We start from the raw sequence: 15,675 nt of genomic DNA, 5'->3' as shown, positions 1-15,675 counted from the left end.
GAAATTATGTATATTTACGAAATTGCGCTATTATGCTTAGTTTAGAAGACATAGTTCAAAAATGAAAATTTGGCCAAATTTCGAGGGCTGATTTCCCTTTCTACAAATCGACCAAGTTTCATTAAAATCGGAGTGGAACCTGGGAGGCTTTCCTTATTAGTGATAACTAATCATTGATAATATTTTATATGTAACTATTCTATTGTGTAAATAATTTCAAATAAAATATTATTAAATATTGACTGTATACGTAGAGAGAAAGATATTAAATTAACAGAGTTGTAACGCGGGTATAGAATAAAAATTTTGTTACATTTAATGAATCTCTGAAATTGGAATTTCTTCCATCCATCTAATACGTCAGAGACTTGAGACCCAGATGAGCCGACATGAGCCTTAAGCATTGTTAAGCATTATCGGGTCAATTATCTTGACACGGCTGATAGCTGATACCTACCCTGAGCGTTCCAAAGTTGAGGTGACGATGCCAGTTCCGTAGGACTGCTCGTCATGTAAGGGAGGCTATAGGTTCCTCCGGTTCCAGCCGCGGTACCCATCGCGCTTACGCCACTCATCGGTCGATACATTGATGAACTGTAATAGCAAAGCTTACATGTAGAACGCAGATGATGCTCCATATTATTCGATTAGTCCGCAATGCGTCGTTTCTGTGGCAATATCAATAGAGTAAAAAAAAAGGTTCGTTTAGAAGCATCGCACGCAAAAACAAAATGCATATGCACTCATTTGGCGCATCTGCAGCACCGTCTTTTTACCTGAAAAGGCTGATTATAATATCTTGTAAATTTTCATGTCCCATATATTCTATATATGATATTAATACGGTATTAATAGCGAAATATTAATTAGTGATAGTTGGGATTGTGTGACAACGTGCTGCGTCTTTCTTTTCGGCATCGCTGTTTCCTTGCACTACGACGTTTATGTTAAGTTCTGGTAATTATATTTAAAGATAATCGAGTTGTTTTCAAAATTTAAGAGAGAAATTGAATATACATTTAATTATTAACCCTTTCGCTGCAGGCGAAATTTCAGCGTAAAACGCGCACTGCAGGCGGTAGACGCTCAGCGACGACCGACGCTATTAATGGGTCATAACGACTTCTTGCCAGCGTATATTTTATAGAGAATGCATAGAAGTGAAACACTGAATTATTTTACTTTACTATTTTAATAAAGAAAATATTTTATTCGAAAGTAAGTGCCGAACACCTGTATGCGTCTACACTATCTACAGCTACAACAGCCCATAGTAAGCGACGTTAATTGAACGCTTAATATCAAAATTAAGCTTATAATTTATAATATTAAGCGCTAATAGCGTAGGATGACCAAACTTAATTAGGCGTCAACAGCAATGAAAAAATTAAATAGACAGTGTCAATTGTGGCTCGTGTGCCTCATATTTCGTGCGCGCAGATTACGTTTCGCGAATAAATACGCCCCTACCCATGGGATTTGTAGATCGCGAGGCGGCGCAGCGTGTACCTCGCGAATCGATCGTTCGAATTGATCGTTCGATCCGAATGCCCTAGAGAATTACTCTTATTTTTATTGCAGGTCACTTGTACATATCACTATGTACATAGCGTGGCGCTAGATTGCATACACCTACGTCAGTCACAAGCTTATAAACCTAAAACCTCTGTCGAAATTTTTTTTACTTAACTTTGATTTAATATGAAAAAAGAGAGAGAAATGCTAAATAAAAAAGGGTGAAAAATAAGTAACTTACACGAAAAATATTCAATTACTATCCAATAATGAGAAACATTGTATATAAATGTAAGATTTTCTTACTTCTGCAACTGATTTCCAAACATATGTCTGTAACTAGATAACAGTATCACTGTATTATTATCATTGAAAAAAATCGTTGTTCCGTGTCGGAAACACCGGAAAGTAACCGTCGCGGGAGAGCGGAAACCGTGGTTTGACTCATAATGCGGGCGCGGGCGCGGGCGCGTGCCCGTACCCGAGGAACGGAAGGGCACCCTTTCGGTGTCTCCCTTTGCGTCTCCTGCTACGGATGACCCTCATCATACGAAAGTCCGGGGAACGACATGGCTACTCCATTACCATCGCCATTACCATTACGAGTTGTTTATACCTGGTTTCGGCTCAGCGGCCACTTGAAAACGCAGCAGGATTCTACCTGAACCTGAACGGAATAACATAACGAGCTTTCAGACGCATGGCACGAGCGAATTATGTGTCTCCACTTAAACGCATTTTTCAAAGCGACACCTTATCTTCGGCGGGGAATGCCGATAAATTCCCTGGATGAAATTTTCCGAGAAGTTTTGGAAATTCCAGTTACACGGTCAAAGTCAAGTCAAAGTGATGACGTGTACGAATGAAATGTCAGTAATGTCTTCTTAATATATTAGCGAAGACTGTAGCAATTACATTTAAATATTGATACATTTTTTCATTTATGTATTCAGAGAACTTAATTTTATTTATTTTAGTTTTTAATTATATAGCAATTACATATTTAAATGATCGTTATTCATTCTAATTTAGATTAATCCACTTGGACTGTATGATAAATCTTAGCAGATTCTTATGTATGATAGTCTTTTATTTTTTATTATACATATATAATTATGCAGGAAAAGTCATCTTGCGATTGTCGCGTCTCGCGTCGGTATACTCCGCATGCCACGCGCGCATCGCGCGCACGTGCACTTTATCTTCGAGCGCATTAACGTGTCCCAAACAAGGTAAAGAAGCGGCCGGCGTAAAACAAACGAAAGCACCGCTGTACGCTCGCGATGATGTCAATACGGATGCGACCTTGAGTAGTCGCGCGGTGGCCTGGGCACGTTTCTGCATACCGGTACGTGTCCAGAGACACCTTTGCGATCGCTCTCGCGATGTCGAAGATTGTCGAGGTGCTTCTCACGTGGTATCCAACTCACCGCCGATCGACAAAGAAAGATAGAAACATCGATAAGCGCGTACAATTTCATCGAAAATTAAACACGAAAAGAGAGATCTGTGACATGCTAAGTGTTAAATCAGAGATATAAAGAGAATGAAGATATATGCGAAAAATTTTAATTAAATATGACATGGATTGACAATTGACAATATTTATGGTTTAAATGTACATCAACGACTTAAACTTGAAATTTTAAACGAAAAAAAAAAGCAAATTTTTTATGGATATTAGAAATAAATATATCTAGGAAGTACAAGCGATGCTTGCGTGTGTGATAGAATTAATTTAATTCTTTATTCTCTAATATTAGCTTAAATTTTTCTAGAATTTAGTATTTTATATCACACGTGCACGGCATGCACGTTATTAGCACGTGAGTGGCTAAATGAAAACTGCGACTCGCGTGTAAAAATGCATATCCAGCATATTACTCTTGATCGCCAGTAGGGTTGTGACGAATATGAAATTTGCAGGCTAATGGTGAACCCGACACCCGACGTGGCCTGACCTTTCAATAAATCTGCTTAAACGATTTATATTTACATAACGTTAAGGTAGGTTATGACACGAAAGGACGGGCTGGTATTATCGACGACAATCGAAACAAAAATATTTTCAATGATGTAAAAGAAGATGGAATTAATTTCCGAATAAATTGTAAAATGACGGAAGAGAGATGAAAAACTATTTTACGAATAGAACCTAGATTTTTTTAATCAGTGCACGGCGAATATCTTTTCGAGTATTCCGTAATAAAAAATTCCTTAACAAAAGTATCAAGTTTTAAATTGACTATATCAAAAAATCCAGAAAATATATTGTAATTTTACCCTAGCTTATATGCATTTTCGATCGCAAGTAGGAGTTGCACGCGCGATAAACCCGCGTGCATTTTACATCGGCAATGTAAATACCGGTGAATGAGAGTCGCGTCTAACGGTTTCGATTGTCTTAGGATGTGTCGTACGTCTGACACGAGCTCAACGGGCACGAGGATACGTCTTAAGTGCATCAGCTAAGTGCGATGGAACGTCCAATGCAATACGAGTGCATCAGGAGCGAGAGACCGTTCTCTGTGAAACTGGTTACGCGTATCCTGGATGGTTGTGTACCAGGTGCAATCGGGTACTTTGTAAACCATTAATACGTAAAGGAAACGGTATTAAATGGGCACGCGCTGCATGTAATTGCACGCCCGGTGCAACGATGCGCACGATCCGTCTCGCTAATGCGTTTCGCAATGTAAACGACCGATGGTGGTGAGGCGGAAGGAACCTTCCTTCGACAAACTAGGAGAGGTTACAGAAATAGTGAAAAAAAAAAAAAAAAATACACAATGCGTCCGATGGTCAACAAATATTGATAAAATCCTAAATAAATAAAATTACAATTTTAGACTCACTAGAAAATATGTTTTCAGAATAGAAAAAAATAAAATTTATGGTAATAAAATCTTAATTATGCGTATTATTATTATTCTCGGAGCACTATTTAACATAATATAAAATAAAATCCTAGACGTTAAAAGAAATAAACAAAAGAAATAAATAAAAAATGCAATAAATTTTTATTTGTTTATCCTATGGGCAGAGAATATTTCTTGTGGCCTCTATAGTTTGCTCTTGACAAACACGAATGAGGGCCTAATGCTCAATGACGTAACGTCATATTAACAGGAATCGAGGGCGATTTTATGGTCAGCGTGCGAATGTATGTGTGCGTGCATATTCTATGCATGCGTAACAGTTGCATGGGGAGCTTAATAGCAGATCTCGGGTTTCTTCTAAGAATCTCCGCCGCACTTTTAATTATTACCGCCGCCGCCCTCTAGTAATCTCTATCTCAAACTCTTCCTTCCACAAGACACAAGTATAATAATCATGAAGATTATTTAGATAATCTGTAAGATCAATGAAATATTGGCCCAGATATGAGAATTCTCATATTAAATAAATAATAAATGCGAATGCTATAACATAAGTTGATAATGTAATATGTTTACTTAATGGAAACAGGAAATATGAAACATTAAAGTTTTTGTGAGATTAATTTCAATTTTTCTCGATCGTTTTTCGTGAGAAATTCCAGATTAGCTCATCGAAGTTATAAGCGCGTGACAAGTTTATTTAATAAACATAAGATAAACTACAGATATAATACGCATACTATTTGCTACTGGAGAAAGACGAGGGTTCCTCACGGTTGACGAGGAGTGCGAATTTCGCGAAATCCAATATAGCGAGTTTAATGTCGACGGGGTTATAGCCCTGCTGCCGTAGGACTATCTGAATCCACCGAGCTGATAAGACGCTTCTCACGATGGCTCGCGCAAGAAGGTGGGGTAAACGTAAAGATGAGAACGATAAGCCTACTGATCAAGTACATAAGTATTTATATCTACATATATGCGTTACCCAAAGTTAAAAAATGCATGTACATTTGCATAGGATAGATATCGATATAGAAATCGATATCAAGTTCTAGAATTCTTTTCGACAAATTGACAGTATATGACGAAAATTGGATTTCAAAATAGCTGAACGATATTGGATGAAAAATTCTTCCACATTTTTTTCATCTTCTTTAATAGCATCACGATGTGAGTCTTGCAATAAAATTTCGTCCATTTGAATTAAAGAATAAATTTGTGTAGTTTTCCTAAAATTTAATTTAAATATTAATGGTGTCTCAATATCAGAATTTAAAATTAATTTTCTTATTTTTCTTGTCTAGCTCTCTTGTCGTTATAGGAGAAGCGCGATAATAGAATTACCAGGAAATTACGATTATAGAAAATATTTTAACATAACGAAAAGTCTGTTGCTGTTTCAAGAATCCTGTAACACGGTAGATATCTCGTATGACGAAAGATAAGAAAGGTACCATTTCTTATTTGCTTAGCCGCATTGAGATTGTTTAAGATATCACCGCTGATCTTTTTATACAGTCAGGGTTGACAGAGCGCAAAACTAAATCGCGTTAGTGTATGAATTTAATATTTACAGATGCGACACACGCACGTAGAGAACTATATTTTTAAAAAGAAACGCGAATGCGCGTGCAAGACCAATGTGGAAGATATATGTATATATTAAAAATATATACATTAAGATAAAGGATATTTCTTTAATAAATGGCGATGGGTCTCTTCTAATTGTGATTTAATTATCATATTGTCGAATAAATTAACAATTATGAAGTGTAAATATGAATATAATATGAATATATAATTTGAAATATAAGCCCACGTTTCTTTTTAAGTTAATGGTTGCTATTCAAATACTTACTTCTACATGTAATATTATATTATATTATATTATAAGTCATAATATTAAGTATTTCAACTATATTAAATAAATAAAAGACAAATATGTGTTATTAATGAGATGCTAATAAATAAATAATTATATATAATTGCCAGATATAATAGAACAATGATTTCCAATTTGTTTATAATAAGCAATTTAAAATTAAATATAAAAAATGTTTTCATTTAATTCCGTCTCAGCTGTTTTGAAATTTAGCTTCGTCACACACGCCATCGATTTAGCAAAACAATTTCAAAATTTTGTATCGATTTACGCAACGCATATATTACGTAAATGTCATTATTTATTATATACAATTTTTGTAGTACATAGCAGTTATATTTTTATATTTATTATAATATCAATTTCCCATATATAATTTCTATATAATCTCCAAATTTTATCTAAAACCTGCGTAACATGTATAATTTTTATCGTATAGAATTTAGCTAATTACACGTCACGGTAAAAATAAACAGCACACACTAAGCATCATTGGAGAAGATATGGAAATATCGAGCATGAGACGAACCGACAAACAATAACGTAACACACTTTCATAAGATAAATTTTTCATTAGAAAAAGACTCACTGCATCTTAGCGGGCGTAACAGACTGATACGCTTCGATATCTTCTCCTCTTCCTTCGTTGATGCTCGTCTTCGTTATGTACGGAGTAGAGGAGGCAAAGAAAAAAAGCGGTGCCGGGAAAAAAAAGAAAGGAGCCAGAGAGCGTCCCGTATCTGTCACCGGGCAGACAAGAACTGAGCGCAATATAATCTAACAGAGTGCACGAAACGTCAAGCCGAATGGAGTTGGAGGACCTCGAAGGTGGTCAGGATTTCCCCTTCTGCAATTCCTTCCCCACTCGAAGAGACCCTCCTGCGGTGACGGACAATTATCCCCACTTGTTATTTTCTACGTGTTTTCCCCTCCTACCGAGATATCACCGGCGCGATCACATTTCGCAGTGTACCCCAACTTTGCCTTTTCTGACGGAGTTCGTCACGAGAGATCCCCACCATCGTTATCGACTACTCAAGACGCCCCACTGTTTGACGTTCTCCACCGATTACGTCTCGTGGCGAATACTCGCTTTCGTCTTCGTCCTGTCTCGACTGCCGTCGCGACGCCACGGCATAGACGAAGCGACGCGACGTGTTTTTTTTTCTTTTATCTGACAGTTCTCACACACACACACACACGCACAATTAACAATATTTTAAATTTAAATAGATTTGATTTTTGAAATATTAAACTCCGGATTATCTGCGTAATTGCGATTTGAACAATAGAATATTAATTGTATTAAGCAATTCACAGTCGGATATTTAGAGTTTTGGAATAAAAAAACATTATGATACAAAATGAAAGTAATTGTCGAATGACAAATTGATGCTTGTCGGAGTGCTTCGTGTAAAGTAAAATTTACCACGTGCCACTTCCGCCGGCATGCTCACATCGAAAGACTATGCTCGTAGTAAAGAAAAACAAATGTTGAAATCATCTTTAGGTGTAGAGACAGCTGCGTATTGCACGCGTATTGCATGTACCTCGTGATACCTTAGAATCGATACAATATGTATATAAATATTTTACATAAGAAATTGTAACAATTATGAGATTACGTAAAATATTTAACACTCATTGAAATTTTTAATTTCATGATAACTATTAAGTGTTTCAAAAAAATAAAAAGTTGTAATATTACAATTTAAAAATTTGAAAGAAATATACGGATGGTATTGGTATAACAATAAGTACACCGAGAATTCATAACAAAAAAGTAGAAAGGTTAAACGATACGAGTTTGTCTGGTACGAAGGGTTTCGTTCTATATAATTCGTAGAAAGGTAGTGTCGACGTGTGTGTATGTGTATTCATGAACTGTAAACTCTCTCAAATGATTCACAAACTTTGCACCACTATTAACGATCGCGATTTATGAATTCTCGAGTTTCTTTCTTCGTATTGTAACTTTGTTTTTCATAGATTTTTAAATTACTCAAACTATGCGTGTAGCATAGTTAATAAAATATTCTTATAACTAGCTCTCAGAAAAAAAGAGAAAGAGAAAAAGGAAATTTTAATTATTTTTTCATTATAACTGTATGTAGTTTTTTATTTATCATATATTATTGAGATTTATTTCACTATATTAATTAATTCGTGTCATAGTGTGTAACTACTGTAACTAATCCTCTACTTCATCTTAAATTATAAGATTGTTGCTGGTGCTGTCATACTATAAGATACATTAGGATTATTAGACAATGATAGACAATTATGACAACGAAGATTAGTGTTATCTGATATCAGTAAAATCAACACCATATTAATAACGAATAATTTTAATTTGCAGAATGTAAGATTTAAATAAATTTACGTAATCATTGCATAAGAGAACGAACAATTTCTTTGCATTGGCGCAATCTTTCAGATCGGCCAAAAAGTATAACAAAAAGAAATAACGAAAAACGGATCACAATTTGTACTCGAACTTTTGCTATCAATTTTAAAGGTCGCGGCCCATGCACGTGTACAGTGCGTGAGTTAAGAAATACTTCATCTTTCTTTTTCCTCCTCCCTCTCCTTCTCTCTCTCTCTCTCTCTCTCTCTCTCTCTCTCTCTCTCTCTCTCTCTCTCTCTCTCTCTCTCTCTCTCTCTCCCCCCTCTCTCCCTGCCCCCTCTCTCGCTCATTCTACATTTCTTCTCGATTACATCCGCCACGATGAAAGTGAGCGTAATCATCCGACTGTTCTTTTTTCGTGGAATTGCGGGGTAACAGTCAATGGGAATCTATCAGTCAATCGCATTCATCGGTCAATAAAATCTTATCGGATGCAGATCCGACGCATCAGATAAGACTAGCTATATTGATGGATAAAATTATGGGTAAAATAAATGAAGTTGCAAAAATAAATCTTTTCAAAAATAATTTTTTGTTTTGTAAATTCTTATTGAATTCGTATTTACCGTGAATTCATATTTGCCAAAGGTGCGATTCTTCCTTTACGCATTCCCATTTATTGTCACGTAATAAAGATAAATTCAACAGTTATTGTGCGCGCCGATCAAATGAATCAATATAGAACCATGGATATGACGCTTGACGCCTTTGACGCAAGTCTCGCGATGCGAGCAATCTGTCTCGTTCCCTTCTTAGAATCGGAGGGTGGCAAACAATGCGATCTGCGAATCATTTCGATCGGTGAACGAACCCTTATCATTAGCAAGCATCGGACATGAAGAAAAAAGCGCGAAGAGCAAAAGTCGTATGAAATTCGAGTAAAATTATCCCCCATTCGTTATTTAATTCAACCATCATCAATCTCAGCATTTCTTGTTACTTGAGATACCGCGCGGCGTCTTATAATTTAACCTATGTATTAATTATTATCATAAAAAGATTAGGGTTCCTTTAAAAAAAAAAAGTTAAAAAAATTTCTGTCGACGAATGTAACAGGATGTAGAAGAAAAAAAGAGAAACTGTTAAAATTGTGAAACAACTAATTGACGATCAAAGACTGAAGGAACAAACTGTATCGAGAGGATCGTGACAGAGAGACGCGATCACCTTAGGATCTCGAGTACCTAAATTTAAGGGCTCGTGCCCGAGAAAAATCAACAAACATGGCAGTGAGGTGGGGACAATCCACGCTTTCATATGGTTGTTAGCATAGGGACAGGCAGTCTTCCGACGGTTGCGCTTTGTTTCGGGCTGTATATTAAGTATCGCCTACGCACACAGACCTGCGTGAAGCGGAATAGCTCTTAAAGCTCGCGAGTAAATATTTTTGCGCGCAGGAAAGGACTGTACGTTTGCATGAATGCAATAATCTGAGTATACGTCTTGCAGGATAGTGCGTTTGATCGTACCGCACTTCCGATAAAAATTATTTTTCAAGATAAAATTTTTTATATCGTTGACGTAAAACACATCAAGGATGATAAACTAGCTAGTTCACAATTCATGTGTGTTCAATTGACCGATTCCTTTTAGAACAAATCACGATTTTAAAGCCTCCAGCATAAAAGCACCGAGATCATTCTCATTTATCTAACTGTAAATTAAATATAATTTAAATTCTATTTACGTATAAAAATTAACGTTAAAACGCAAAATTACTCATTATATTCTTATTCTGCACACAAGAATGACATATGTATCGACGTATGACAGATCGTACTATATCTCATATCTCAGAGACGGCTGAATAAGTTCCCGGTAAATGACGAACTTGGAACAAAATAATTTTCTATATGAGATAACCACAGATCTCGCATAAAAAAAGTACATTGTAACGATGTCAACGAACGATGCTACGCATACTTAACGATGCAATTTAATATTACATCGCTATTGATTTTTTTGTAAATGGTCTTCTAACAATAAAATGTCAATAGCACATCTATACGTCGCTTCAAAAGAAGACGTCAAAAATATTTCGCGTTCAATACTAGTTTATTTATTGATTTATTCTATTTTCGGCACTAAAATAAATAATTTTACCTTTAATTTTACCTTAACAGAGAATGATTTTTTTCTATAGACGAAGAAACGAGAAAAAAGTATTGTTTCGCCAATAACAGGAATCAAACGATTTTGAAGTTAATTCCGTTCACACCTGGCACATTCGTCCGTTGCGTCACGCAACGATAATGATAACGATAACGATAACGATCGTCACTAACCTGGAGAGTGGGCCGCTGGGCGAATGTGGCGCGGAGGGGCCTTGATCGTGTTGGTCCTGATGATGATGGGGGGTGCCGGCGGCATGATGCGTGTAGATCGAGTCAATGTACAGCTGATCGGACACGCGCTCGGCTTCCTGCAATCCGTGATTGGTTTGCACCGACGGTGGTTGCATAGCCGTAAGATGCGTAAAAGATTGCAATCTGCCCTGTTCAGTGGGACTATAACTCTCCTGGCCTTGGTGATGTGGCGACGAAAGACCCTGATCGTCGTGCGGACTATGACTAGAAGTCGGGGAGCCGCCGACGGTCCTCACCGATGGAGAACCGCCGCTAGTGCGGATCTGATGTTGCAAATAAGGCTCCTCGGACAATACGTCCTCCAGGTGGTGCGACGTATGATGATGATGATGATGATTACTGCCACCATTGCTGGACGTAGTGCTTGACGAAGTGAGATTCGGGAAGAGTACACCTAAATAATCACCCCGTGCACCTCTCATGGCAGCTGTAATGCCGCTCACCCCTCGATCCACGTCCTCGTCAGTTTCTTGGTGATGTTGCTGCGGATCCTCTAGATGACGATGAGCAGAGGATAGAGCGGTATGTTGATGCACCTCGGATAAATGATGATGATGATGATGATGCTGTTGTTGATGGTGATGGTGGTCCGTCGTAGTTGGTGAGAGCGTCTCGGTACCGTAACGATGCATCGTGGAGTGAGGCATGTGACTGTTGGCGCGGCGTCCCTCCGGCGTGATGGAGACCTCCGTCGGGTGCCGGTTATCCCCTCCCTCGGGAACCGGGACCTCTCTCGCCCTAAGCTGAACATACTGTTGTGCCTGTTGGTGATGGTGTTGCGGCGGCGGTGGCGGCGGCGGCGGTTGCTGCTGCTGCTCCTCCTCCTCCCTCATATCACCGCCCCCAAAACTTCGAGGGTTACAAGAAAATAAAAAGACTTTTTATTAACTAACATATGGTGGAATTCGGCGATTAATAATTTCGATCTTTTGATACATTTACAATGGTAATTTTTTTAGGTGCTCGCGCAATTAAAGAATTTGTTAATGACAATCCTTATAATACTAAAAAATGTGTCCTAAACATTTTTAATATTGCTTTAATATTATTGGAGAGAATCGTATATAATAATAAACATAATTCCAGAATAAATTTAGAAATATAAAAGAAAGGAAATTTCAAACTCCACGCAAACTGTAGTGAGGCAGTTCTGTTCCGAAACGCAATTGTAAAGGGGTGCAAAAAAATTCCGCGATTAAATTACGTTGTTCTACCAGTGTTTTATACAGAATATTTGCCGATACTTGATCAGGATATTTGTCCTGATTCACTGACCTCTCATGGATTATGTGTGTGGGTTGATAGTCGAGCTCATGAAGGGTATAAGTAGTGTTAGGATCTTCGTTGGCATGATCATCGGCAGCAGCGGCGACGGCGGCGACCGCAATAGCGACTGCTTCGGCACCGGTTGGTTCAACCATGGCGCCATTTTCCATTTCCGGCTGTCCCGCCTCTAGCACGCCCACACCGCTGTCCTCCTCTCCAGCCTCCCCGGTCGTCACATATGCCAGCTGTTGCTGCCGTTGCTGCTGCTCCTGCTGGCCGACTTCGTGCCCGATGACGTCCTCGCTCTTTATCGCCGTCGTCGCCACTGCTTTCCCTTCTTCCTCCTGCTTGATGATTGCCTCCCTGGTGGACTGCGACGCTGGTTCCGTAGCCCCGACATATCCGATCAAGACTGTATAATCGTCAAATCGAATCATTGGATATCTCACTTGATACTTGATAAATTATAAATATATTTAAATCTAAATTAAAATGAACAATCTTAGCTATGCCGTACACCGTAGCTATGTACTTTTGGAGAGCGCATAAACGGAGATAAACGACATCGAAGCTATCAACAATAAATTTAGTACTATTTTTTATCTTAAGTTTATATTATAAAAACTAATGAAAAATTAATAATTTTTCAAATTATGTTATTCTAATTTACAACACAAAATTCTATGAAAGTAAATTATGTGGTTAAACTATCAAGAGTACAGAATATTAATATTTTACATTTAATTGCTGTAAATTCTTGCAGGACATTTCTATTAAAAGATATTATGCCGTGAAGATGATATCATTGATATTTTGTTTTATCTTTTTAAGTATAAATTGGTTATTTTTTAAACAGCGAAAATAAGTATGATCGGTGGTAACAAGTTGCATAACCACGTCACAAGGTTCCGAAACGTAGACTGGGTATTATGAAACTGTTAGGGGGGAACGGATTTCGATCAAAATTATTCCTTTTTCCCTGTAGAAAACACGATGGAAAGCTAGAAAATAATTAAACAATTCCCTGATTCGCGTACACGTTTTCGTAGCATACTTCTTCATGTGTAAAAGGCAATGTCGTAAAAAACGACAAACAGCACATGTTTAAAGAAAACGTGTTCATTAGCACCCAACATTTCGGTATCCGCTCCAAAAGAAATGTTTTTCTATTCTCTTTTGTTTTTCAGCGCATAATAATTATGGTCTCATATGTAATTTATTACCATGGTTCTTTTCCTAAAAGAAATAATAATATTAAATGTTGCAAAATTGAGGAAAACAATCTGCTTCGATATTTTTCCTGAAAAAAAAAAAATCTATTCTTATTTATATTAAATTAGTCGGAAACTCTTGAATTGAAATTAGAATCTCGAGCTAGTACTGTGTGTTTATAAAATATTAATTATAAATTTATGCAAAATGTATGTAAAACAAAAAGTTTTTGGTTTAACTGACCAGCTAAAATGGATGAATTGTTTCGGTTACATGCCCATTTTACTTTACAATCGAGTAACCGCGATCACATAAGCGCGCAATAAAAACCGCAAGAATGTTGAAATCGATCGAGATTCGACAGAGGCATAGGACACACTGCGTGATGACATCAAGAAACTGTTGCTAGCCGGTGCGTTACAAAAATAACCACGTGCTCTTATCTACGCGTCGTTAGTGGTGGCACACGCACTCACGCACTCACGCACTCACGTACAGATGGACACTGCATGCATATACAAAGAAACGAGAAGGAGAGAGTAATAAAAGGGGAAAGAGAAACGAAGCTAATAAGAGTAAAGAAATGAAGAGAATGATTTCGACGAGCTGTTCTCTCTCTCTTGGGACGATAAAAATATTATTTTTAATTATCGAGGGGTTCACGCGTATCATGTTAGGACTAACGAGCACATATGTAGTAATCCTAATAGCCTTCTCAATTTTATTTATTTATTTAAATCTCTTAATATGTCGATTCTCGAAAATTCCATATTTCAAATAATTAAAACGAAATGCGGCATACTGAACGTACACTTTCGCGCTCTTAACAGACCATTGTCTGACCTCGAACGATGTAATATGGGTCGATCGTGACGATTTGATGTGTAACTCGATTGTCCATGCGGCCGCTGAGTAATCGGTCGCATGAACGTGCGGCACATGAGGGAAAACCTCAGGAATGTCACGTGCGCCCCGTAAAACCGATCTGATCCTAGCTCGTGACTTTGCTCATCCGACAAAGTTCAGATATCATCGTGCATCTGACTATGACTAATATTTATTTCTATATTGAGAGAGAGAGAGAGAGAGAGAGAGAAAAAGAGAGAGAGAGAGAGAGAGAGAGAGAGCATTCGTTTAAAATTGTCCAAGCTAAAATGTTGTGTGAATCATCAAGTATTCGGCGCAATATGAAAATTCCCACAACTTTACTTTATTTAAGGTTTATTATTTTTTCGTCCAAAAAGTAATAGAAATTAAAAACAATTAAATTGCGGCTTCGAAAGTTATCGTAATCATCTACCACCTTTTTACTCGCTCTCTTTGACATGCTTTTAATATTATGTGAAAAACAATTTTTGTATACATTAATTAATTTACATATTGATATATATATATATATATATATATATATATATATATATGTATACTCTTGAAAATTGTACTTTATCTTTATATAAATCTGAATGATAAAGTATCTTTCGTTCGAAGAATGCACAAGATTCAATAGCGACTTCATTCAAGCTACCGCTACTTAATATCACCCCTGAAGGCGGTATATCGACCGTTTAACATTCAACTGACCTTATTGACATTACCTAATCGAATTGGAAAGGTCAGGCTCATTGGATTATCTGTCGCTGCTGCTCGGCGAATTCTATTAAAAAACATATTTTTGCACAAAAGGTCCAAGTACAGTTCGCTTTGACCAACCTCTGAAATAATGTAAATAAAATGTACGTTTGTACGGGGTAGTCTGACGCGTTACCGATAATACTGCCCGTCAAAGATTACTCTTTCGACATCAAAAAATAACGTGCGATTATGCGAATTGTAGGTACTTAATTCCTTTTTAATTCTTTAATAAATTTTTTTAAATTAAAATTTGAAAATTAAATTTTAAATTTGGCTTTTATAAAACGCACTGTTTATAAAAACTTTAGATAAAAAACTTTAAAGATCAACGGAAAGGAATTAGCCGCCCCCATCGTATTATCTATAACGAAGAGATGCAGAGCTGCGACCCCGATTAATCATTCAATGAAGAAAATATACGCGACGGACATGTGCGGTTGCAGTGAAGAGGACCTTCTTCATTGTTGCAATAGTAAAACAAATGGTCGATGTGGACGACAAAGAAATGCGCGT

The 15,675-nt window shown here is 37.1% G+C and overlaps 1 protein-coding gene across 3 annotated transcripts in view; it reads right to left on the bottom strand.

The window, feature by feature from the left end:
- Nucleotides 1-15,675, bottom strand: part of LOC112452452 (box A-binding factor-like) — a 56,394-nt gene that overhangs the window by 13,156 nt on the left and 27,563 nt on the right. For all 3 annotated transcript variants that reach the window (XM_025012665.1, XM_025012667.1, XM_025012666.1), the window contains exons 3-5: nucleotides 12,328-12,730; nucleotides 10,972-11,901; nucleotides 458-594 (exon numbers count right to left, since the gene is read on the bottom strand). In XM_025012665.1, the coding sequence (XP_024868433.1) occupies nucleotides 458-594; nucleotides 10,972-11,901; nucleotides 12,328-12,730 (1,470 nt within the window). The remainder of the gene's footprint in view (nucleotides 1-457; nucleotides 595-10,971; nucleotides 11,902-12,327; nucleotides 12,731-15,675) is intronic.

This window comes from Temnothorax curvispinosus, unplaced genomic scaffold, assembly GCF_003070985.1.
Source record: "Temnothorax curvispinosus isolate PA1 unplaced genomic scaffold, ASM307098v1 QBEX01003408.1, whole genome shotgun sequence".
Taxonomy (NCBI): domain Eukaryota; kingdom Metazoa; phylum Arthropoda; class Insecta; order Hymenoptera; family Formicidae; genus Temnothorax; species Temnothorax curvispinosus.
This window is presented reverse-complemented; position numbering and strand designations above follow the sequence as displayed.